Genomic DNA, 23,203 nt, shown 5'->3' with positions numbered 1-23,203 from the left:
TAGTGACAGGGATGGACATTGGGGGATTTATGTTCTCTATGACTCAACCAAGTCTTTACGGAACTTCAGAAATTGGAACTACAGAATACAGAACACATAATCTTTAATTGGCCAAGGTTCGGAAACATTCACTCCAGCCATGCACACCAACGCCACACTGGTTACCTGGCGCACCTCGCCAACACCACACCGGTTACCTGGAGCACCTCACCAACACCACACCAGTTACCTGGCGCACCTCGCCAACACCACACTGGTTACCTGGCGCACCTCGCCAACACCACACCGGTTACCTGGAGCACCTCACCAACACCACACCAGTTACCTGGAGCACCTCACCAACACCACACCGGTTACCTGGCGCACCTCGCCAACACCACACCGGTTACCTGGAGCACCTCACCAACACCACACCGGTTACCTAGCGCACCTCACCAACACCACACCAGTTACCTGGCGCACATCGCCAACACCACACCGGTTACCTGGCGCTCCTCGCCAACACCACACCGGTTACCTGGCGCACCTCGCCAACACCACACCGGTTACCTGGAGCACCTCACCAACACCACACCAGTTACCTGGAGCACCTCTCCAACACCACACCAGTTACCTGGAGCACCTCACCAACACCACACCGGTTACCTGGAGCACCTCACCAACACCACACCAGTTACCTGGAGCACCTCTCCAACACCACACCAGTAACCTGGAGCACCTCGCCAACACCACACCAGTTACCTGGAGCACCTCACCAACACCACACCGGTTACCTGGAGCACCTCGCCAACACCACACCGGTTACCTGGTGCACCTCACCAACACCACACCGGTTACCTGGCGCACCTCGCCAACACCACACCGGTTACCTGGCGCACCTCGCCAACACCACACCGGTTACCTGGCGCACCTCGCCAACACCACACCAGTTACCTGGCGCACCTCGCCAACACCACACCAGTTACCTGGCGCACCTCACCAACACCACACCAGTTACCAGGCGCACCTCACCAACACCACACCGGTTACCTGGAGCACCTCGCCAACACCACACCGGTTACCTGGCGCACCTCGCCAACACCACACGAGTTACCTGGAGTACCTCGCCAACACCACACCGGTTACCTGGCGCACCTCACCAACATCACACCGGTTACCTGGTGCACCTCCCCAACACTACACCGGTTACCTGGTGCACCTCCCCAACACCACACCGGTTACCTGGCGCACCTCGCCAACACCACACCGGTTACCTGGCGCACAAAAAAACAGGTTATAAAGTTCAATTCTGATCACGAATGCTGCTTCTTGGACAGAGTATGTGTGATGACGGTTGATACAGTTATATCACTTGTTTGCACGGGTCATACGGAGACATTGACAGACTGACAGAGAAGGCAATTTCTTGCGGATGACAATGAGCCAAACGTACGTATAAATATGTTGATCACGGTGTGTTACACTCAATGCAAATCTCAATGAGTGCAAGCAACGTTACTACTACTACTACTGCTACTACCGTAAACTACCTTGTATACACCCAGTATCGAGTAAACGCCCACCCCCAACTTTTGGTCAAACTTTGCGCACAGGGTACAGTACCTAGTAAACGCCCACCCCCTACTTTTGTTCAAATTTTGCGCACAGGGTACAGCACCTAGTAATTAACGCCCACCCTCTACTTTTGGTCAAATTTTGCGCACATGGTACAGCACCTAGTAATTAAAGCCCACCCCCTACTTTTGGTCAAACTTTGCGCACAGGGTACAACACCTAGTAAACGCCCACCCCCTACTTTTGGTCAAATTTTGCGCACAGGGTACAGCACCTAGTAATTAACGCCCACCCTCTACTTTTGGTCAAATTTTGCGCACATGGTACAGCACCTAGTAATTAAAGCCCACCCCCTACTTTTGGTCAAACTTTGCGCACAGGGTACAACACCTAGTAAACGCCCACCCCCTACTTTTGGTCAAATTTTGCGCACAGGGTACAGCACCTAGTAAACGCCCACCCCCTACTTTTGGTCAAATTTTGCGCAAAGGGTCGGTACCCAGTAATTAACGCCCACCCCCCAGTTTCGATCAGTGGAGTAGACAACAGAAAAAAGGATTCTAGAGTACAGTGGCTAGAGCATCGCAATACATTTTTGACTGGGAGGGAAAAGAAGAAACAAAAGCTTCATGTTGGGCGGGGAGTGATGTCTGAAGAGGTTGATTTACGTGTTCTTTGATTTCTTGACTAACAACGGGGAGAGGGCGCTGTCGTCAGGAACAAAGATCTTTTGAAGTTATAAACTTGTTAACAGACACTGAAGCAATAAGATTATCTTCGTGGTTTGCTTACAGAATTCCTTGTGTGTGTGTGTGTGTGTGTGTGTGTGTGTGTGTGTGTGTGGGTGTGTGTGTGTGTGTTTGTGTGTGTTGTGTGTGTGTGTGTGTGTTGTGTGTGTGTGCGTGTGTGTGTGTTGTGTGTGTGTGTGTGTGTGTTGTATGTGTGTGTGTGTGTGTGTGTGTGTGTGTTGTGTGTTGTATGTGTGTGTGTGTGTGTGTGTGTGTGTGTTGTGTGTTGTATGTGTATGTGTGTGTGTGTGTTGTGTGTTGTATGTGTGTGTGTGTGTGTGTGTGTGTGTTGTATGTGTGTGTGTGTGTGTGTGTGTCTGTGTGCATGTGTGTGTGTGTGTGTGTGTGTGTCTGTGTGCATGTGTGTGTGTGTGTGTGAGAGAGAGAGAGAGAGTGAGATAGTGGTAAGTTTTGTGCAATAACGCATCCTTTGAACACTTCTATGCCAGATGATCCAAATATCGTTATTCTAGATAAGGAACCGCTCCTGCCAAGGCTATAGCGTAAACGCCCACCCCCAACTATTGGGCGAAATTGGTGCATAGGGGGGGGGGGGGGGGGATGGGCGTATACAAGGTAGTTTACGGTATTATAAGCTGTATAAAGCTTGTGGCAACTAAATGCCAGAATTTTATTTTCTAATACCGTTTGCATTTTGTGGAGAAGTGCCGTACAGAACGCCCTCATTAAAACTACACAATGGATTAAAAGTCCAACACGACAGGACGCAACACCAGAAACAAGAAACCGAAGCCACCTGTGCATGACGTAGTTACGATGGGTGGTTTTTTTTTTTTTTTGCAGCATTCATCTGGCTTGCTACTGGTTGGAAAGTATTTGTTTTACTCTATATACTTGCAATGTACTGTTTTTGAGATAAGTACTGTTTCGATGAAGCATGTTTTTTTGTGTTCAGTGGGACTGCTTTGACCAAAAAATGCGCATAGCTTCTGGAAGGTGACACACTGCCGATCTATAGACATTAAGCTTTCACAAAAATATACATTTAGTTATTGACTATACAAAACCGATGCCTTAAACTCGCCCCGAAACCTTTGCTGGCCGCTCCACTATTAGTATGTGCTCGTAGTAAACACGTCCCCGTAGCGCAGTGGTTAGCGCATCGGGCTGCGGGCCGGGAGGTCGTGGGTTCAGGGTCATGTGGGTTTTTCGGGCTACAGCTGGCTCCTACCCAGAGTGGAAGTGCTATGGTTCCTATGGGAAGGCTGGGATCACTCAGCCGAGTGTCATTCACTTAACGAATGCGACTTTGAGGGTGCTCAGTTCTCGGGCCTGGTTGACGCCAGGATATATTATGACAGTAAGCGTAGAGTGATGCCCTGTCACGTAGTCTCAAAACCAAATTGGAAATCCAAAGCATCATCATTATAATCATCCTCATCTCATTAATCATCCAAAATTATAAATGCCCGGAGCTCTCATGGGCTGGGCCGCTATTGCGCGGGTCCGCTATTGCGCGGGGCCGCTATTGCGCAGATCTAACCCTACCCTAACCCTAACCCTAACCCTAACCCCCGCAATAGCAGACTCGCGCAATAGCGGACCCGCGCAATAGCGGGCCGACCCCGCTCTCATGGTGACCTTGGTCTCAGTGTTCCTGTTCGATCCTTCCCTGAATATAGTAGTGCTGTCAGTCTTCAACGTGTGACGTTCCTGGGGGTCGACGGAGGGACGTGGTGGCGGTCTGCTCTCTGGAGGGGACGCTCACTCAGTCTGGCTCCGCGACTAAACAGTCAATGTCGTTAGTCGTCCGTTAGCTCGGGACAGACCCACTACTGAACACCGTCGAAGTGACTCAGCAGTGAAGTGACTCATCTTTCGAGGGTAGCCCACCGCAGCGACCCGACATCCCCCACCTGGAGCGTCTGTAAAATCGACAAGTCTGGCAGCGGAACGAAATTCAGATGTGGATGGAGCAGTGAGTGCAGGGACGGGGCGGTGTGAGAGCACAACGGGACAAGGAACAGGTGTAAAGACGAGGGAAAAAAAAACCACGTCCGTGAGTTATCTCGGATGATTTTCAAGCTAGACCGTTGAAACTTTGCACACTTCCAGGGTTTGCTAATCTGCCGACATGGTTGACCCGTCACCTTTTGGGGTCACAGCGGGTTCATTTTGATGACAATCTATAGTTGAGATATTCACCACTAAAAGCTATCAAGCGATGATGTCATTGTTTGATTTGGTCACAGATTAGTGTCTTGGCTAGACTTTTGGTGATGATATAATAAATATCTTCTTTTTATGATGTCATAGTGTCAGAAATGAGGTCAAGGAAGTTTCTGAGTACACATGTTTTTAGTCCTTGCCAGCCATAAATCAATTTGGCCAAGAAAAGTGTGGTTCTTGCAAAAAAATATCCGTTTTTTTCTTCTCAAAATTAAGACTGCAGAGTATGAGGCTAGTGATGTTGGCAGGAAGGGGGTCGGGGTGCCAGTTTGTATATGTGGGATATTTTCTCAGGGTTGAATAACTGAATGGATCGGTACAGGTGACATTAGGATCAAGTTTAATCGGACATGAATGTTCTCTGGAACATAATTGTGTGTGTGTGTGTGTGTGGGGGGGTAACTTAAACTTTGTCATGTAATACGTGTGTGTGTGTGTGTGTGTGTGTGTGTGTGTGTGTGTGTGTGTGTGTGTGTGTGTGTGTGTTTGAAGACAACCTATTTTATGTTTTTTATGTAAAGAATTGGATTGCCATGTAAGTGTTTTTCTCCAATTCTCTCCTCCCCCCCCCCTCTCTCTCTCCCTCTTCCTCTCTCACTCCGTGGTATGCAGCATGCTCATGTCAACATATGCGTTGAATAAGATTGCATTTGATTTAACATGCGATGTGCCATGCGATGTGCCGTGCGCGCATACAGGATGTGTGCTTGCTTTGTGTATTGATACTGTTTGCCCAGTAATCAGAAGATGCCTTGGTGTTGTATAGACATTGGTCATATGACTGGTGTTTGTGTTGTATAGACATTGGTCATGTGACTAGTGTTGTACAGACATTGATCATGTGACTGGTGTTTGTGTTGTATAGACATTGGTCATATGACTGGTGTTTGTGTTGTGTAGACATTGGTCATATGACTGATGTTTGCGTTGTATAGACATTGGTCATATGACTGGTGTTTGTGTTGCATAGACATTGGTCATGTGACTGGTGTTTGTGTTGTATAGACATTGGTCATATGACTGGTGTTTGTGTTGTATAGACATTGGTCATGTGACTGGTGTTTGTGTTGTATAGACATTGGTCATGTGACTGGTGTTTGTGTGGTATTGGTCATGTGACTAGTGTTGTATAGACATTGGTCATGTGACTAGTGTTGTATAGACATTGATCATGTGACTAGTGTTGTACAGACATTGATCATGTGACAGGTGTTTGTGTGGTATTGGTTATGTGACTAGTGTTGTATAGACATTGGTCATGTGACTAGTGTTGTAGAGACATTGATCATGTGACTAGTGTTGTATAGACATTGGTCATGTGACTAGTGTTGTACAGACATTGATCATGTGACTAGTGTTGTATAGACATTGGTCATGTGACTAGTGTTGTACAGACCTCGGTCATGTGACTAGTGTTGTATATACATTGATCATGTGACTAGTGTTGTACAGACATTGATCATGTGACTAGTGTTGTACAGACATTGATCATGTGACTAGTGTTGTACAGACATTGATCATGTGACTAGTGTTGTACAGACATTGATCATCAGTGTGACAAGTGTTTGTGTTGTATTGATACAGTTCGTTTGACAAGTGAATGTTGCTTATGCTGTGTGGACATTACTAATACGACAGGTGTGTGTGGCTTATGCTGTGTGGACATTACCAATACGACAGGTGTGTGTGGCTTATGCTGTGTGGACATTACTAATACGACAGGTGTGTGTGGCTTATGCTGTGTGGACATTACGTAATACGACAGGTGTGTGTGGCTTATGCTGTGTGGACATTACTAATACGACAGGTGTGTGTGGCTTATGCTGTGTGGACATTACTAATACGACAGGTGTGTGTGGCTTATGCTGTGTGGACATTACTAATACGACAGGTGTGTGTGGCTTATGCTGTGTGGACATTACTAATACGACAGGTGTGTGTGGCTTATGCTGTGTGGACATTACTAATACGACAGGTGTGTGTGGCTTATGCTGTGTGGACATTACTAATACGACAGGTGTGTGTGGCTTATGCTGTGTGGACATTACCAATACGACAGGTGTGTGTGGACATTACCAATACGACAGGTGTGTGTGGACATTACCAATACGACAGGTGTGTGTGGACATTACCAATACGACAGGTGTGTGTGGCTTATGCTGTGTGGACATTACTAATACGACAGGTGTGTGTGGCTTATGCTGTGTGGACATTACCAATACGACAGGTGTGTGTGGACATTACCAATACGACAGGTGTGTGTGGACATTACCAATACGACAGGTGTGTGTGGACATTACCAATACGACAGGTGTGTGTGGCTTATGCTGTGTGGACATTACTAATACGACAGGTGTGTGTGGCTTATGCTGTGTGGACATTACCAATACGACAGGTGTGTGTGGACATTACCAATACGACAGGTGTGTGTGGACATTACCAATACGACAGGTGTGTGTGGACATTACCAATACGACAGGTGTGTGTGGACATTACCAATACGACAGGTGTGTGTGGACATTACCAATACGACAGGTGTGTGTGGACATTACCAATACGACAGGTGTGTGTGGACATTACCAATACGACAGGTGTGTGTGGACATTACCAATACGACAGGTGTGTGTGGCTTATGAGTATGGCGCACAATCTTCTCTCAATTGTCTTTTGTGGCTGTGTACAATATGTGTCTCTTACTATTGAAATCAATCGAGACAATAAACAGGTCAACTTTTATAGCCTGAAGTCTCTCCCCCCCCCCCCCCCCCCCCACTTTTTCTGTTTCTGCCTCTTCTGTCTCTGGATTTTGTGTGTGTTAGTTAGTGTATGTGTGTGTGTGTGTGTGTCACTGTGTGTGTGTGTGTGTGTGTGTGTGTGTGTGTGTGTGTGTGTGTGTGTGTGTGTGTGTGTGTGTGTGTGTGTGTGTGTGTGTGTGCGTGCGTGCGCGCATGCGTTTGTACGTGCGTGCATGTGTTTGTCTGTGAGTGTATCGTATATGCATTTTACAACATGCATACATTTTTATCTTTTTATTTACAAAGTAGGGGAAGGCTGCCGAATAGGGACCACTGTCTAATACGGACCACCTCATGTTCTGACAAAAACTAACGGTGCTAGAGCGCTCGAAACAATTTCAATCGTTGTATTCAGCCTCTCTGGATAACTTGCACATGTCAAAACAGTTGCAGAAGCACAAACCTCAAAACAGTTAGGATTTTTCTCTTTTTTTCTCACTTTTGACAGCGTTCACTAAAAATTTGACGCCTAAAACAGACTCGTTTCTGTCCATAGCAAAAGCTGTTATCACACAAAACACGCTATATATGACAACTAAGACTGCATTTGTTACATTTTAGCAGCGTTCACCCGGAGTTTCCACTTCATATATAGTGGAATCCTTCGATCTAACAACAATCTGAGTATAAATGCGGGCCGACAGAGTGATCGTGTGCGTGAGTAAGAAAACTGACTTGGTGAAGAGTAAGAATGACTCATGCTAGAAAACCAGAAAAAACTCAGGTCCGTTTCAAATTTTAATCAGGGTTGCACATAGGTTTCAGTACACACGAGATGATTTACACTTTGAGTCACTTTACAATAAACGACAACGTTCAAGTTTCAACGAATGAAGTAGACTCCTTTCAATTCCAAACAAATACCATAAACCTAAGAGTTTCAAGGGGCTCTAACAAGTGACGGAATTTTGAGTTTAAGGGAATTCAAACAAGGTAAAAACTTATGGCTCCACAGTAGGCTCACCACGATCACACCATTGGCATTAGGCATTTTAGAAAAGGTTCTCACGTTTAAAACATATTTCCCTTCAACAAAATCTCAAGCTACAACAAAACGGTCCTCTCCGGTCAAACAGGACAACAACACTAACAGGTGAGTACACAAAATTCCCAGAAGCCCTTGGGGAAAAACACAAAGCTATGACGATTTTCACAAGAACAATCTAGAAAGGTGTCAACACAAAAAGACAGGCACAAGGAAACAAAAGAAAAGACACAGAAAAGATAGAGGATTTACAGAACAAAACCACACACAATTCCACCAAATTGCATAGCATCTCGAGTTACCACACAATAAGGTCAAATTAAATGCAGTTAAACTTCTAGAAAAATAAAGACATTATAGCTGAATATAACAACAACAAAAAATAAAAAATAAAAAATCGATTGGAAAATTACAAAAATCCCCAAAACGCAAAATGCAACAAACCACCCAAAACGAAAAATAAGGCGCAGAACTATGGCATTTACACTGAGAAAATCAAGTGGTAAACAAGAAGGGCAAAGCCCATACGACTCACATGCTTGACCTTGACCTTTACATGACCTTGACCTTCAGGGTCAAGGTCAAATAACTAAACCTAGCAATGACATCATACACTAAGAACTGCTTTACACATTTTTCCTACCAAAATACATGTGACCTTGACCCAAGGTCAAGGTCATCCAAGGTCATGCAACACAAAGCTGTTAATTCAAGACATAGGAAGTACAATGGTGCTTATAGTGAATTTGGGGACGAATTTCAGTTTGCTATGACAGTTCGAGACAGTTGTTGTATTGGAACTAGTGCTTCATGAGTCCCTCGTTTCGAATTTTAATAGATGCAAGATATTTTCAAGCCTTTAATGCGTACAATTTTGCCTTCAAATTTCCCAAAATAAATAATGACACAAGTCGGCGGACTGTAATTACGTCACAGGCACATCCCTTCTTTGCACAATGGCGCGCTTTGTTTTGAACCCGTCGACCGGTTCGACGGCACTACAATTTGTCCTTTAATTTGGCTGGGACACCCACTTTACCACCCAGGCACCATGCAGTGAATGCAGACTAACACCAGCGCAGGTTATTTTGGGGGGAAATGAAGCGGTGAAGCCCAAACGGTAAGTAGATCTACACTCATTGCTCAATCATCGTTTCGATAGCTTTACCTTGATTGTGTGTCGTCTGCTAGCGCATTACGTACTGATGTTTGCAAACATATACACGAAGAACACATACAGCAGTAATATATATGAATGTCACATGTTCATTAGAACAAAATGAACCCAATACAGTACTCTTAATTTACATTTGTAGCCTGTGTATGAGTAACAGTGTCGATTGTCTTGCCCTGTGGTACAAAATGTATGGCGGGCCAAATGAGTCAAAATGTCTAAGATACATGCATCATGTTGAACACGAACAAAAAACTTTTCGGGGGTAAGAAAGCAATCTACATCTAAATGACCAGTTGTAAGTGTTTGTTTTTCATAATTTTTAAGCTATTCCGTGGGTTGTTGTTGAAGTTTTTTGTTCTGATCTAAGATAATGTACAGCGCGGAGAGCATAGATTACTGTGGTTCGCGCTATATAAGCTGTCATTATAATTTTTATTATTAGTAGTAGTAGTGTTAGTAGTAGTAGTAGTAGTAGTAGTATTAATATCATTATAAGTATTATCATTATTATTGATGTTGTAAGGAACACTGTACAAAGAGTTTTTTTTATATGTTCCAACATAGCAAAAAGATATTTACCCCAAATCGAGAAAAGTACACACAAAGTAAATGTTTTTTTTCAAAGATTCTTAAGGCGAAAGTGTTTTGTTACAAGTGTATAATATTAATAATTCTTTCTCACTTTACAGAAACCACAAAAAGAGCTTTTGCAGCTTGAACTGAACGTACTGCAGCTTGTCTACGCTATTCGGACTGAACACTTTGATGAGTTTGTCCAAGCACTGGCGGTTCTGATTCCATGGTTTTTCGCACTGGACCACATACACTATGCGCGGTGGCTTTCTGTGCATCTGCGTGACATGTGTCAGCTGTTGACAAGGATTCTATCCGTGTATCAAGCCTTCTATCTGGGTGCATTTGTCGTCAACAAAACTCGGCGGCCATTCTCTTCCATTGCACTTGACCACGCACATGAGCAGTGCAATGCCTTGGCTAAAGGGGATAGAGGTGCGATCGGACTAACAACGAATCCAGTGGCACTGCGAAGGTGGATGGTGGCTGGACCAGAGATTGCACAAATTGTGCAGAGCTTTGAGCAGCAACTACCTTCACATGCGTCTCCTAAGCTGGAACATCATGAGCAATCTGTTGCATTTCAAAAGACTTTCAAGATGAATGTTGAAAAGCGTATTGCAGCTTTTAAAGAAGTCGGCAATCCTTTTGAAGACGACAGTGAGGTTCTGTATGCTATGGACACGAAAGTTGTGGTCGAAAACTGTGATGTGAAAGCAGTCCAGAGTGTGATCGAAGTCGGACAGCAGCAATACAACGACTTTGTAAAAGAAAGACTCATGGAAAGACCAACACCAGTAACATCTCCATTGCACCGAAACCACCTGAAAGTCTTTGCAAGAAGACACCACAGAAGACTGCAGTTACCATGCTGCGCAATGACTGCTCACTGTTTTCAAGACTGTTCATAGCCTGCCAAACAAGAAAGGGCAATCTGCCCGAGTTTTTCCGCCATGAAAATCAACCAGTACCCCCGGCACTCAGCAAGAATGGAGAAATGAGGCCAGGCCAAAAGTCGGACCTTCTCCACTGCCTTGAATGTGTGGTTGGCTGTGATTCTTCTTTGGTTTACGAGCCTAGGGGAGAGAAGTTTGATGATGAGCTGCCCACTACTGATGATACAGGCTTCATGGAAGTGCCTGACCTTCGAACTGAGGATATCCTTCATGGACTGGAAAAAGCTTCTTGTCTTGAAAATCCAGAGCTGAAGGAAGACCTGCTGTTAGCGTGCTCACTAAGCTCCACACACGTTACAAAAACGTCTGCTCGACCAAAGAATGCATTTGCAGAAGTTGATGCCAGGATACTTGATGGTGCTTTCATTGTTCAGCGTCTATCTCCAAAGACATCACGCACGTTTCAGGAGTAGGCAGATTTATACCGTCTTTATACCATACGTGCTTTCTCAGCTGGAAAACGTGTCAAGAGTGGATGTTGTCTGGGATATCTACCTTCCTGACAGCTTGAAATCCTCTACACGGCGGAGACGTTGCCATGGGCAGCGACGGAAAGTGACTCCAACTTCACCAATTCCATCTAATTGGATGAGCTTCCTTCGAAACGATGGCAACAAAGAAGATTTGTTCCAGTTTCTCGCAAGAGAACTGATCCGCCAGAAGGTCACGGACAAAGTTGTCATTGCAATGCTACATGTGGAGAAAAAGTCCTCTGCTCTCTCCCTGATGTTATCCTGTCCACCATTGATAGTTGCAATCAAGAAGAAGCGGACACACGCATGTTTCTTCATGCTGCACACTGTATTGCACAAGGACACAGAAGAATCGCAATACGAACTGCAGACACTGATGTTGTTTTCTTTGCCATTTATTTTGCTGAAAAGTGGCATGGCAATGAGCTGTGGGTATCATTTGGTTCGGGAAAGCATTTTCACCACATTGCTGCACACAAGATTGCTGGTAGTCTTCCGCCTGGAAATGTCAGTGACCTGCCAGTTTTTCATGCATTAACAGGATTTTTTAAATTTTATTATTATTCTCTTTATTTATATAGCGCCTTATCCGAAGTTCAAAGCGCTTTATGTGAACGGATGTGACACCCTGTACTTTTTCTCGTCAAAAGGCAAGACAACAGCATGGACATCTTGGGCAGCTTTTCCAGAAGCAATTTCAGCTTTCCCTGAACTTGCTGCAATGAGAAAACCTTTCAGCGATTGCATCAGCAAGATTGAACAGTTTGTTGTCTTGATGTATGAGAACAGCACATCGTCAAAAGTCCATGAAGCAAGGCAACGCTTGTTCTCTCAGAAGTGCTGTTCCATTGAGAACATTCCTCCCACCTCCGATGCTCTGTATCAGCATGTTCTCCGCGCTGCCTACCGAGCAGAGTTTGTATAGGGGCAATCTCTGCAGAATGCTCCCTCTTTACCTTCTCCAAAGGACTGGGGTTGGACCAAAGAAGAAAAAGAGGGGTGGAAGCCCTTGTGGACCACTTTGCTCCAGGTGACCTGCAAGTTCTGTGAGTTGACAAACATTCCTTTGGTACACTGACGATTCAAATAGTGTTATGTTCAAGTGTTTGTTGGAAAACTGTGTTATGTTTATTCTTTTTGACACTAACAAAATACATTAATTCATGATTTTGTTTATGTTGGATGTTGATCGGGATTTTAAAAAAAACTGGTTTTGCATACATGTACTCATAAAAAGAGACTTTTTCTTTTTTGTGTGCTTATGGAAATAGATTTTCACACACACACACACACACACACACACACACACACACACACACACACACACACACACACACACACACACAGAAAAATGTGATGTGGATTTTGAAATGTACTTGTAAAGTTTTGCTTAGCTTTAACCATCTTATCTGATGTTAAACAACCTTCTGAAATCGGTTTTACATTTGTACTTGTGAAGGACGAAATGAGTGGAAAGCATGTAGATTAATATATTTCATTAGAGTGATACAAGTGTTTTGTGTCTGTGCATACATGTAGATATTTTGTTGTAAGATAGTTCTTTGGAGGCAAACGTCTTTCGCTCCCGGTAGTGATGACCTATATTTCAGCAAAAAATAGGTCATATGAGATAGATGAACTTGTCAAAGATAATCAAAAGGTCACAGACTATTGACGGAATTTATTTGGTTAACTGTTATAGATATTACCTCGTGACAACAAAAAAAGCATTTATTGATCCCTGTGACTGTGACAGAATGGTTGGAGACTGTCGAGGGCACACCGTGTGACCTACTTTTGAAAGGTCGGTCCCTGTGTCTGTCAATGAATACGCTTACCTCTAATGAAATATATCAATCTACATGCTTTCCACTCTTTTGTTTGAAAATGCACGCTTTAAATTAATTTTCAAACGCCACACAACGCTACAATGGGGTTCCGGGCAGCTATGACCTATTTTTAATCTAATGTAGGTCATCACACATATGAATCGATCAAGTGTTTTGAAAAACTTGTAGATTAATGCAGGACATTATGTGATCAACTGTTTTAAATTATATCCCTGTAAGTGTAACAAAAATGCATTTATTGATCCCTGTAAACGTTTTCACCGAGTGTCTGGAGACTGTCGAGGGCATACCGTGTGACCTACTTTTGAAGCGTCGGTACCCAGTGTCTGTCAACACAAACGCTTGCCTCTATTAAAAATATTCATCTACATGCTTTTCCACACACGTGTGTAAAAAAGGCATGCTTCGAACTCGATTTGCATTCTAATGGGGGTGTCTGTTGCCCAACATGCTCACTATTATTGGCTCTTTCTACCATGAGATATGGTCACTTTTAGTGGTTCACTACCTTATTTTGGTCACATTTCATAAGGGTCAAAGTGACCTTGACCTTGATCATATGTGACCAAATGTGTCTCACACATAATTTTTAAGTTTGAAACAGTTATCTTCCATAGTTCAGGGTCAATGTCACTTCAAAATATGTATACAATCCAACTTTGAAGAGCTCCTGTGACCTTGACCTTGAAGCAAGGTAAACCAAACTGGTATCAAAAGATGGGGCTTACTTTGCCCTATATATCATATATAGGTGAGGTATTCAATCTCAAAAACTTCAGAGAAAATGGGAAAAATGTGAAAAATAGCTGTTTTTTATGGCCCCTGCGACCTTGACCTTGAAGCAAGGTCAAGATGCTATGTATGTTTTTTGGGGCCTTGTCATCATACACCATCTTGCCAAATTTGGTACTGATAGACTGAATAGTGTCCAAGAAATATCCAACGTTAAAGTTTTCCGGACGGACGACTCGGGTGAGTACATAGACTCACTTTTGCTTCACATGTGAGTCAAAAAGAGGAAGCCTTAAAAGGGGAGTGAACTTTCAGAGTTTATGAATGGAAAATCTGTGAACACAGGGTCTTGAAAGGGTGGATGGTCTAGTCAGGGTGGATGGTCTAGTCAGGGTGGATGGTCTAGTCAGGGTGGATGGTCAAGTCAGGGTGGATGGTCTAGTCAGGGTGGATGGTCTAGTCAGGGTGGATGGTCTAGTCAGGGTGGATGGTCAAGTCAGGGTGGATGGTCTAGTCAGGGTGGATGGTCTAGTCAGGGTGGATGGTCTAGTCAGGGTGGATGGTCTAGTCAGGGTGGATGGTCTAGTCAGGGTGGATGGTCTAGTCAGGGTGGATGGTCAAGTCAGGGTGGATGGTCTAGTCAGGGTGGATGGTCTAGTCAGGGGGGGTTGTCTTAAAAGTAGGTAATACTTTATCGGGTAGGTTGGTTAGGGGAGAGGGGGGGGGGGGGGCAAGAAGGGAGCGAGTGTTCTATCTGGTGGGTATAGGGGAGGGAGTCTGCTATTGGTAAGGAGGGGGGAAGGGGAGGGGGTGGTCTTAAGAAGGGGGGGGGGGGGTTCACTGTAATCGGACATTTGCTTTTTATATTTAGTCAAGTTTTGACTAAATATTTTAACATCGAGGGGGAATCGAAACGAGGGTCGTGGTGTATGTGCGTATGTGTGTGCGTGCGTGTGTGTGTGTGTGTGTGTGTAGAGCGATTCAGACTAAACTACTGGACCGATCTTTATGAAATTTGACATGAGAGTTTCTGGGTATGAAATCCCCGAACGTTTTTTTCATTTTTTTGATAAATGTCTCTGATGACGTCATATCCGGCTTTTCGTGAAAGTTGAGGCGGCACTGTCACGCCCTCATTTTTCAACCAAATTGGTTGAAATTTTGGTCAAGTAATCTTCGACGAAGCCCGGGGTTCGGTATTGCATTTCAGCTTGGTGGCTTAAAAATTAATTAATGACTTTGGTCATTAAAAATCGAAAAATTGTAAAAAAAAATAAAAATTTATAAAACGATCCAAATTTACGTTTATCTTATTCTCCATCATTTGCTGATTCCAAAAACATATAAATATGTTATATTCGGATTAAAAACAAGCTCTGAAAATTAAATATATAAAAATTATTATCAAAATTAAATTGTCCAAATCAATTTAAAAACACTTTCATCTTATTCCTTGTCGGTTCCTGATTCCAAAAACATATAGATATGATATGTTTGGGTTAAAAACACGCTCAGAAAGTTAAAACAAAGAGAGGTACAGAAAAGCGTGCTATCCTTCTTAGCGCAACTACTACCCCGCTCTTCTTGTCAATTTCACTGCCTTTGGTTTAAGCGTGTTTATTCAAATTCTCATACACACGTTTCAAACAATAACAACATTGAGAACGTTAACAAGCAGATTGCTTATGGACACGTTCTTGAACTTATAATCAATACACATTCAGATAGCAAAACATGGCGAACAAATGATAGCTTCAACACTTATCTTGATAATCTTTAATTATATTTTATACAAATAGGGTAAAGAGAGAGAGAGAGAGAGAGAGAGAGAGAGAGAGAGAGAGAGAGGGAGAGGGAGAGGGAGAGAGAGAGAGAGAGAGGGAGGGAGAGAATGCCTGGCTACATCAATTGCACAGTTAATATAATATCAGCCGAAGCGATTAGTTAACATAACATAGTCTTGTACAACAGAGAATATTTTCGTGTTCAAAGATATAGTTAAATCAGTATTTCCAAACAAGAGTGTTTTGCAGTCCAGAACGTGTGTTGGCAGACTATTGAATAAAATGGTTCTATGTTCTTTAAATTTTGGACAGTGTAATAAGAAATGTTCAGAATCTTCCGGGCATGCTCCACACGTACATTCTAGATTATCAGAGAGGTGTCGGTTAACTAAGTCTTGTTGCAAATCGCTCATGTTTAATCTCAACCTGCTGTGAAGTACCTGTCCCTGGCGGTTGCCTAAATAATAATACGGTGGAACAACAACATCTCCATCGGTCAAATACCTTTTAAATTCACCAACTGACTGCGTTTGTTGTATATTTTCTGGAAGATTATTCCACAAAGCTGTCGTTGAAGGAAAAAATGAAGATTTATATAACTCACTTCTGCACAATGGAAACTTACGTTCAAGAGGGCGTCGTCTGTGGTAAGGATTTACATCGGAAACCAGGACCGGCAGTTTGGAATATAAATATTCTGGGGTTAAACGATTTACAATTTTATAATACAGCAAAAGTTTATGACGACGTCGCCTTTCTTTCAGGGGCACAAAACCCGATTCGTTATACAGTTTTTGGTGGCTTGTGCCACGTACTGCACCTACAATGATTCGGATTGCATCGAGATGCAATGTCTCCAACTCGTCTGCCAAACACTGTGTACAGTTATCCCAGATAACGTCCGCATAATCAAACAATGGTAACATAAAGGATTTATATATAACTTCAAGTGATTTTCTGTTTAAACGATGCTTGAATAAACCAAAACACGCAATTGACTTTCTACATTTAGCAATTAGACTTCTTATGTGGGAATCCCATTTACAATTACCTTGTAGAATGACGCCAAGGTGCTTGTGATTTTCAACATCAGCTAGGTGTGCATCTTCGAAATACAATGGTGGAAGTAAAACATTTTGTAGCCTACAAATGTCCAACAATTCTGTCTTTTGACAATTAAAAGTGACTTTCCATTTAGAAGCCCATGTGCGAATTTTATCCAAATCAGAATTCAAAATCTCTGCTCGTACATCATCGTTATCTAAACTTAAGTACATACTCGTATCGTCTGCAAAGAGTTTCAACACTGATTCAAGACCAACACCAATATCGTTAATATAAATGAGAAATAAAAGAGGTCCTAAGACAGAACCCTGAGGGACACCAGCAGAAGGGGTAGCATAACTTGATTTGGTTCCTTTCAATACTACTGCTTGTCTGCGATCGCTCAAGTAATGTTCAAACCAAACAAGCAAGGGACCTCTTATACCTATCGCCTCAAGCTTGTGGAGCAGACCGCGATGCCAGACTTTATCAAAAGCTTTGGATACATCAAAAAATATTGCCTGTGACATAATGTTTTTATCAAGTGCAACACAAAAATCATCATATATACTCAATAGTTGATAAACAGTCGAATCACCAGCAATAAAACCAGATTGGCAGTGTGTAATCAAATCATAATTTTTCAAATAACCAAACACACGGATTTGTATACATTTTTCAAGCACCTTCCCAATACAACTCAGCAAAGAGATTGGACGGTAGTTGGAACAAGCACTCCTATCGCCTTTCTTAAAAATGGGCGTAATGTGAGCAGTTTTCCAGACAACTGGAAAAATACCCTCAGACAAGGATCTGTTAAAGAGAACTGTAAGCGGTGGAACGATAACAGGTAATCCATCTACAAGCAATTTATTATGTATTCCGTCAGGGCCCACGGCCTTGGATAAATTTAAATTCCTTAACACTTGGACAACTTCAGCTTCTGTTAATTCAAAAGTCGATAAAGATGTATTACACCAATTTGCCTCGGGCAGGGGATCGTCTGGATTTTCAACTTTAGACTGGCTTTCAAAATAATTATTAAACAAAATCGTTTTTTCACAAATGTTATCAATAATTTTTCCATTATCTTCTAGCGGTGGAATTTCGTTACATGCAACACCTTTTTTCTTCAAGAAGGAATTAACAAGTTGCCACCAATTTTTGCTTCCGAAGTTCTGTTTACAATTTATCCTCTCATCAAGTTCTAGAAAATAATCTCTTTTTCTTTTACGAATTTCATCTGTATACTGATTTCTAGTCAGGCGGAATAATGCCCACTGCTCAGGTGTATTTAAGCGCTTAGCAACTTGATGTATACAATTTTTTGCGTTTCGTAATTGTAGAATATGTTCAGTCATCCATGGGGCATCATCTTCACGTACTGTTATTATCTTAACAGGCATACATGTTTTTGCAACACGGAATAAATGTTCAGAAAACAAGGCAGCAGCTTCGTCAATGGACGCATTTAAAACTGTGTTCAAAAGATCAATTTTGTTCAATTCAAACAAAAATGTATCAACATCTAACTTGGCATAATTATATATAGTCCTTTTGAACTGACCTTTCTTTAGTCTCTGTGACGTTAATTTTACACATGGCACAGAATGGTCACTACAAATGGGGGGTAACACTACAACTTCACTGATTAAGTTTATACTCGTGGTCAGGATCAGATCGATGCATGAGGATTTAGTTTCTGTAATACGTGTGGGTTCAGTAACGAGCTGGTGCAGATTGTTTTTTTGTATTAAATTAAGAAAGTGGGGAGATGGATTATTCAAAAAATCTTCGTTAAAGTCTCCAAGAATTAGAAATTTATGTGGTGTTCTCATTACTTGCTTTACAGACTCGTCAACCAAGTGCCAATAATCAATTCGAGAGTCTGGTGGTCGGTAAAATGAACCAACCAGCACAGTTTCTTGCAATAATTTAGTTTCTACCCAGACTGCTTCAAGGCCTGGAATTAACAAATCAGGCCTTGGTTTGCAAATAAAATCGTTTTTCACATAAACAGCTACCCCTCCATATCCATCTGGCCTATCAAGACGCACTGGGGGATGAAATCCTTTGAGGCATAAACTGTCGTTTGATATCGAGTCACACAACCAAGTTTCTGACAAAGTCACAATATCGTGCTCTTTAACTTCACTGCCTTTGCCATGAGCGGTGGACTGACGATGCTACGAGTATACGGTCTTGCTGAAAAAATGGCATTGCGTTCAGTTTCATTCTGTGAGTTCGACAGCTACTTGACTAAATATTGTATTTTCGCCTTACGCGACTTGTTTTGTTCTTTGTTGATGTGTTTTGTTTTAGAATTGTTTTGTGATCTTTTGTTTTGAGGTTGTCTGTTTGTTGTTCATTGACCTGCTGGATAAAATGGCAGTTATCTCCCTTCGGGATGGAGGGAATTTTAAGTTGGTAATTTACTGCATACTGATTCTTCAACAGATTTTAACCTGATTATGTAGCACGTGTGTGTTGTTTTATATTAAAAATGTATAACGCGGCCACACACACACACACACACACACACACACACACACACACATCAGACACACACACATGATACACACACACACATCACACACACACACACACATCACACACACGCACCCACACACACACACACACACATCACACACACACACACATCACACACACACACATACACACTCACACACACATCACATACACACTCACACACACATCACATACACACTCACACACACATCACACACACACACACATCACACACACACACACACACACACACACACACACATCACACACACACACACACCACACACACACACCACACACACACACAGACACACACACACACACATCACACACACACATCACACACACATCACACACACACACACACACACACACACACACACACACACACACACTAATTAAGACAGATAGAAGAGCAAAAACTGTGACATTTTTATTCAAACATGTTGTGAGTGATTTTGTTGTTGTTGACAAATGCCTTTTTTTGCATTCTACTTTACAAGCACACAGTAAACATTTGTAAACGACAGTCAGAGTAAAAAAGTTCAGAATCACACTCAAAACGTATGCACATAGACTGACATAATGAATAGTCAGTTATAGCTATTGTTGAACGAATTCTGTACAGTACTACATATCAAAGTTATTCACATGTGTCTTTACGTCTATAGCACACATTTTCCCATCGCACGCACAGTGAAATATCACTATCACTAATACTTGCTAACTAACTGAGCTCAGTGTTTGTTTATTTCCCTACTGAAGAGCGAACTAACTGGGCCAAGCAGTCCACGTGACGGTGAACACAAGCCACGTGTCATTTCTCACTGTCAGCAAACAGCACAGCGTAGCAATCCCTCACGCCGAGAGCAATCTAATTAGAGAAGTGTCTACTTCACAAGCTGTCACGTGACTCTCACTGCTTGTGGTCAGTTACTTCAGGTCACTGGTGTTTCAGTGAACAATCCATCACATCCTTGAAGGCTACAAGTGCTACAGTGAACGCTACAACACAGCGGTAAAGTCACAGGTGTCTAGTGAACGCAACATCACGGGTGTTTCACTGAGCGATAGCATACACCTTAGCGCTACAGTCACAGGTGTTTCAGACCATGTCAGCACAGGTGACAGGTGTTATAAGCAACACAAGACCAATAGACCACACCGCAGTAAATGACACAGGTGTTTCAGTGCACAAAAGACCACAGCGGTAACGGTCACAGGTGTCACAGTAAACAATATACCATTACGGTACTTGTCATTATTGTTTTAACAGGACGGTGACCAGCGAGTGGTGCACGTGTAGTGAAAATTAAAAAGCCGTGCATCTCAACAAATAAATGCAACAGGGGAAACAGTGTTGAAGGGCAGTCAGCGCGCCAAGATCTGAATGACGTAAAACACAAGCACGATGACGTCAATTGTTGTTTTGCGTCATAGAACGTGACGAAATCTTGCAAGGAAATCTCCAAGTGATAACATTCTGTGAACAATCCGCGATACCAACCAGGAAGTAAAACACATCATGTGTGTTGTTGTTGTTGTTGTTGTTGTTGTTGTTGTTGTTGTTGTTGTTGTGTCGTTGTTGTTATGATTTCCTAAATCTCCTCCGCTTGTTGGTGGTGGTTGTGGTTGTTGTCGCGTCGCTGGTGGTGTCGGTGGTCGTTGCGGTAGTGGCAGTGGTAGTGGTTGTTGTGTTAGGTTGTGGCGTGGGTAGTCGTAGTGGTCGCAGTGGTTGTTGTAAGGGATGGCGTGGTGGTGGTGGTGACAGGAGGCGTGCGGACCGTGATGAGCTGTGTGGTGCAGCGTGATACTGCTAACAGCCTGTCTTGAAGATCAATCTTCTCATCAGTCCTCCCTTCATCATCATCATACTGAGCTCTGCCCTGTAACACGGCCACCACGCGCCGCTCCAGGCCTTTCACCCAGCCATACCACGCTACTGTCACTGTGTCCGTTGCCGCCACCGCCACGTCCTGCACAGCTCCCTCCCACCTCGCCCTGTTGTGTAGCCGGTCTTGATCCCCCAACACACTCACCGGTACACCTGCATCCTTCAGTCCCTGCACCACGCCGCTAGCTGGTGACGTCACCCGCCCTGCCTCATCCGTGACGTCATCATGTAGATCGTCGCTTCTGGTCAGGACGAACACATCACTGTAGCTCAGCCGGGAGGGACTGTTGGCGACGATGCTACCTGCAGGGAAAGACCGTTGGAACGGTTAAACATCTAGCCTGATAAATATTGATATATGCAAGCAAACATCTGTTACATTTCAAGAAACAACACATCCGTATACTTGTTTTCTGACCCCCCCCCCCCCACACACACACACACACACGAGCATGCACGCGCACCTGAGTTATAAAATCATCTCAAAGTTTGCAATTTTCAACAAACACAGACAGCAAAACTAAGACGTCATGACGTGATTCTGTATTTTACGTCAATTGAAATGACGTAATTATGGTTGATGTGCTTTTCTTCTGTTTTTCCTGGCAGACTGAGTTTCTCGTGTGTGAGTGTGTGCGGAGGGGGGTGGGATGATAAAACACCTGTAGGGAAACGGGAATGTTTACCCTTCACTCAAACCTCCCACAATCACCATCACCACCACGACCATCATCATCAGCCACACAACTCACCCACACCCAGACGGCGCAGCACGGCAGCGATATCCTGACCACACTGTGCGCAGTCCAACGGCCACCGACCTGTGTGAGCGTTGCCATGGTGACTCAGCTGTATCACGCTCAGCCCGTCCCCTGGGGCAGGCACGCCGCTGTCGCTGTAGTCGTGGACTACGTCATACCCTTGAACGCCTTGCTGTATTTCACGAAGGACGGCGGGCGCCGAGCGGAGGGGGACAGTGAACACCTGTGTCTGCAGTGCTGGGGGTATGTCGTCGTTATAAACAGTGGCACACCACAGGTACAGGTGTGGTACTCGCTGCGCTAGCTGTGATACCAGCCGTATGTGAGCTGGACCAGGCTTCTGACTGTGACACAGAATGGAGACATGGTGTTAGAGATGTGTGACACAAAATGGAGACATGGTGTTTGAGATGTGTGACACAGAATGGAGACATGGTGTTAGAGATGTGTTACACAGAATGGAGACATGGTGTTAGAGATGTGTTACACAGAATGGAAACATAGTGTTGGAGATGTGTGACACAGAATGGAGACATGGTGTTAGAGATGTGTGACACAGAATGGAAACATGATGTTGGGGATGTGTGACACAGAATGGAGACATGGTGTTAGAGATGTGTTACACAGAATGGAGACATGGTGTTAGAGATATGTGACACAGAATGGAGACATGGTGTTAGAGATATGTGACACAGAATGGAGACATGGTGTTAGAGATGTGTGACACAGAATGGAGACATGGTGTTTGAGATGTGTGACACAGAATGGAAACATGGTGTTGGAGATGTGTGACACAGAATGGAGACATGGTGTTTGAGATGTGTGACACAGAATGGAAACATGGTGTTAGAGATGTGTGACACAGAATGGAGACATGGTGTTTGAGACTGTGTGACACAGAATGGAGACATGGTGTTAGAGATGTGTGTCACTTTCGCATAACAGACTGTCAGGTGACGATCATTACCAACAGCTGGCAAGTTTAGTAATGACACAATTTGACGTATAATCAACAATGACATCATTATGATCTTACGAACATTCTCATGGTACAGACATACCACCCAAAAACAGTGGTGTAAGATACACGAATTAGTCGTTTACAACTCTCTCTCTCT

General features: G+C 43.5%; 2 protein-coding genes and 1 long non-coding RNA gene across 5 annotated transcripts in view; 1 reads left to right on the top strand and 2 right to left on the bottom strand.

The window, feature by feature from the left end:
- LOC138974875 (uncharacterized) overlaps positions 1-23,203 on the bottom strand; it is an 87,465-nt gene that overhangs the window by 51,650 nt on the left and 12,612 nt on the right. For 2 of the 3 annotated variants that reach the window (XM_070347605.1, XM_070347604.1), the window contains 2 exons: positions 22,077-22,429; positions 19,851-21,627 (listed from right to left, as the gene is read on the bottom strand). The exons of the other annotated variant lie outside the window; for it this stretch is intronic. In XM_070347605.1, the coding sequence (XP_070203706.1) occupies positions 21,128-21,627; positions 22,077-22,429 (853 nt within the window). In that variant the 3' untranslated portion in view covers positions 19,851-21,127. Of the gene's footprint in view, positions 1-19,850; positions 21,628-22,076; positions 22,430-23,203 lie in introns of those variants that run through there. 3 annotated transcript variants of the gene reach the window in all.
- Positions 5,112-7,268, top strand: LOC138974894 (uncharacterized). The gene is made up of 2 exons (XR_011458439.1): positions 5,112-6,170; positions 7,152-7,268. It is a non-coding gene; the product is annotated as an uncharacterized lncRNA (long non-coding RNA).
- The window catches only part of LOC138974879 (uncharacterized), a 39,003-nt gene continuing 35,650 nt past the window's right edge, over positions 19,851-23,203 (bottom strand). Inside the window, exon 3 of the mRNA XM_070347610.1 lies at positions 19,851-20,157. The gene's annotated coding sequence lies outside the window, so the exon portion shown is untranslated. The remainder of the gene's footprint in view (positions 20,158-23,203) is intronic.

This window comes from Littorina saxatilis, linkage group LG8 (assembly GCF_037325665.1).
Source record: "Littorina saxatilis isolate snail1 linkage group LG8, US_GU_Lsax_2.0, whole genome shotgun sequence".
Taxonomy (NCBI): domain Eukaryota; kingdom Metazoa; phylum Mollusca; class Gastropoda; order Littorinimorpha; family Littorinidae; genus Littorina; species Littorina saxatilis.
This window is presented reverse-complemented; position numbering and strand designations above follow the sequence as displayed.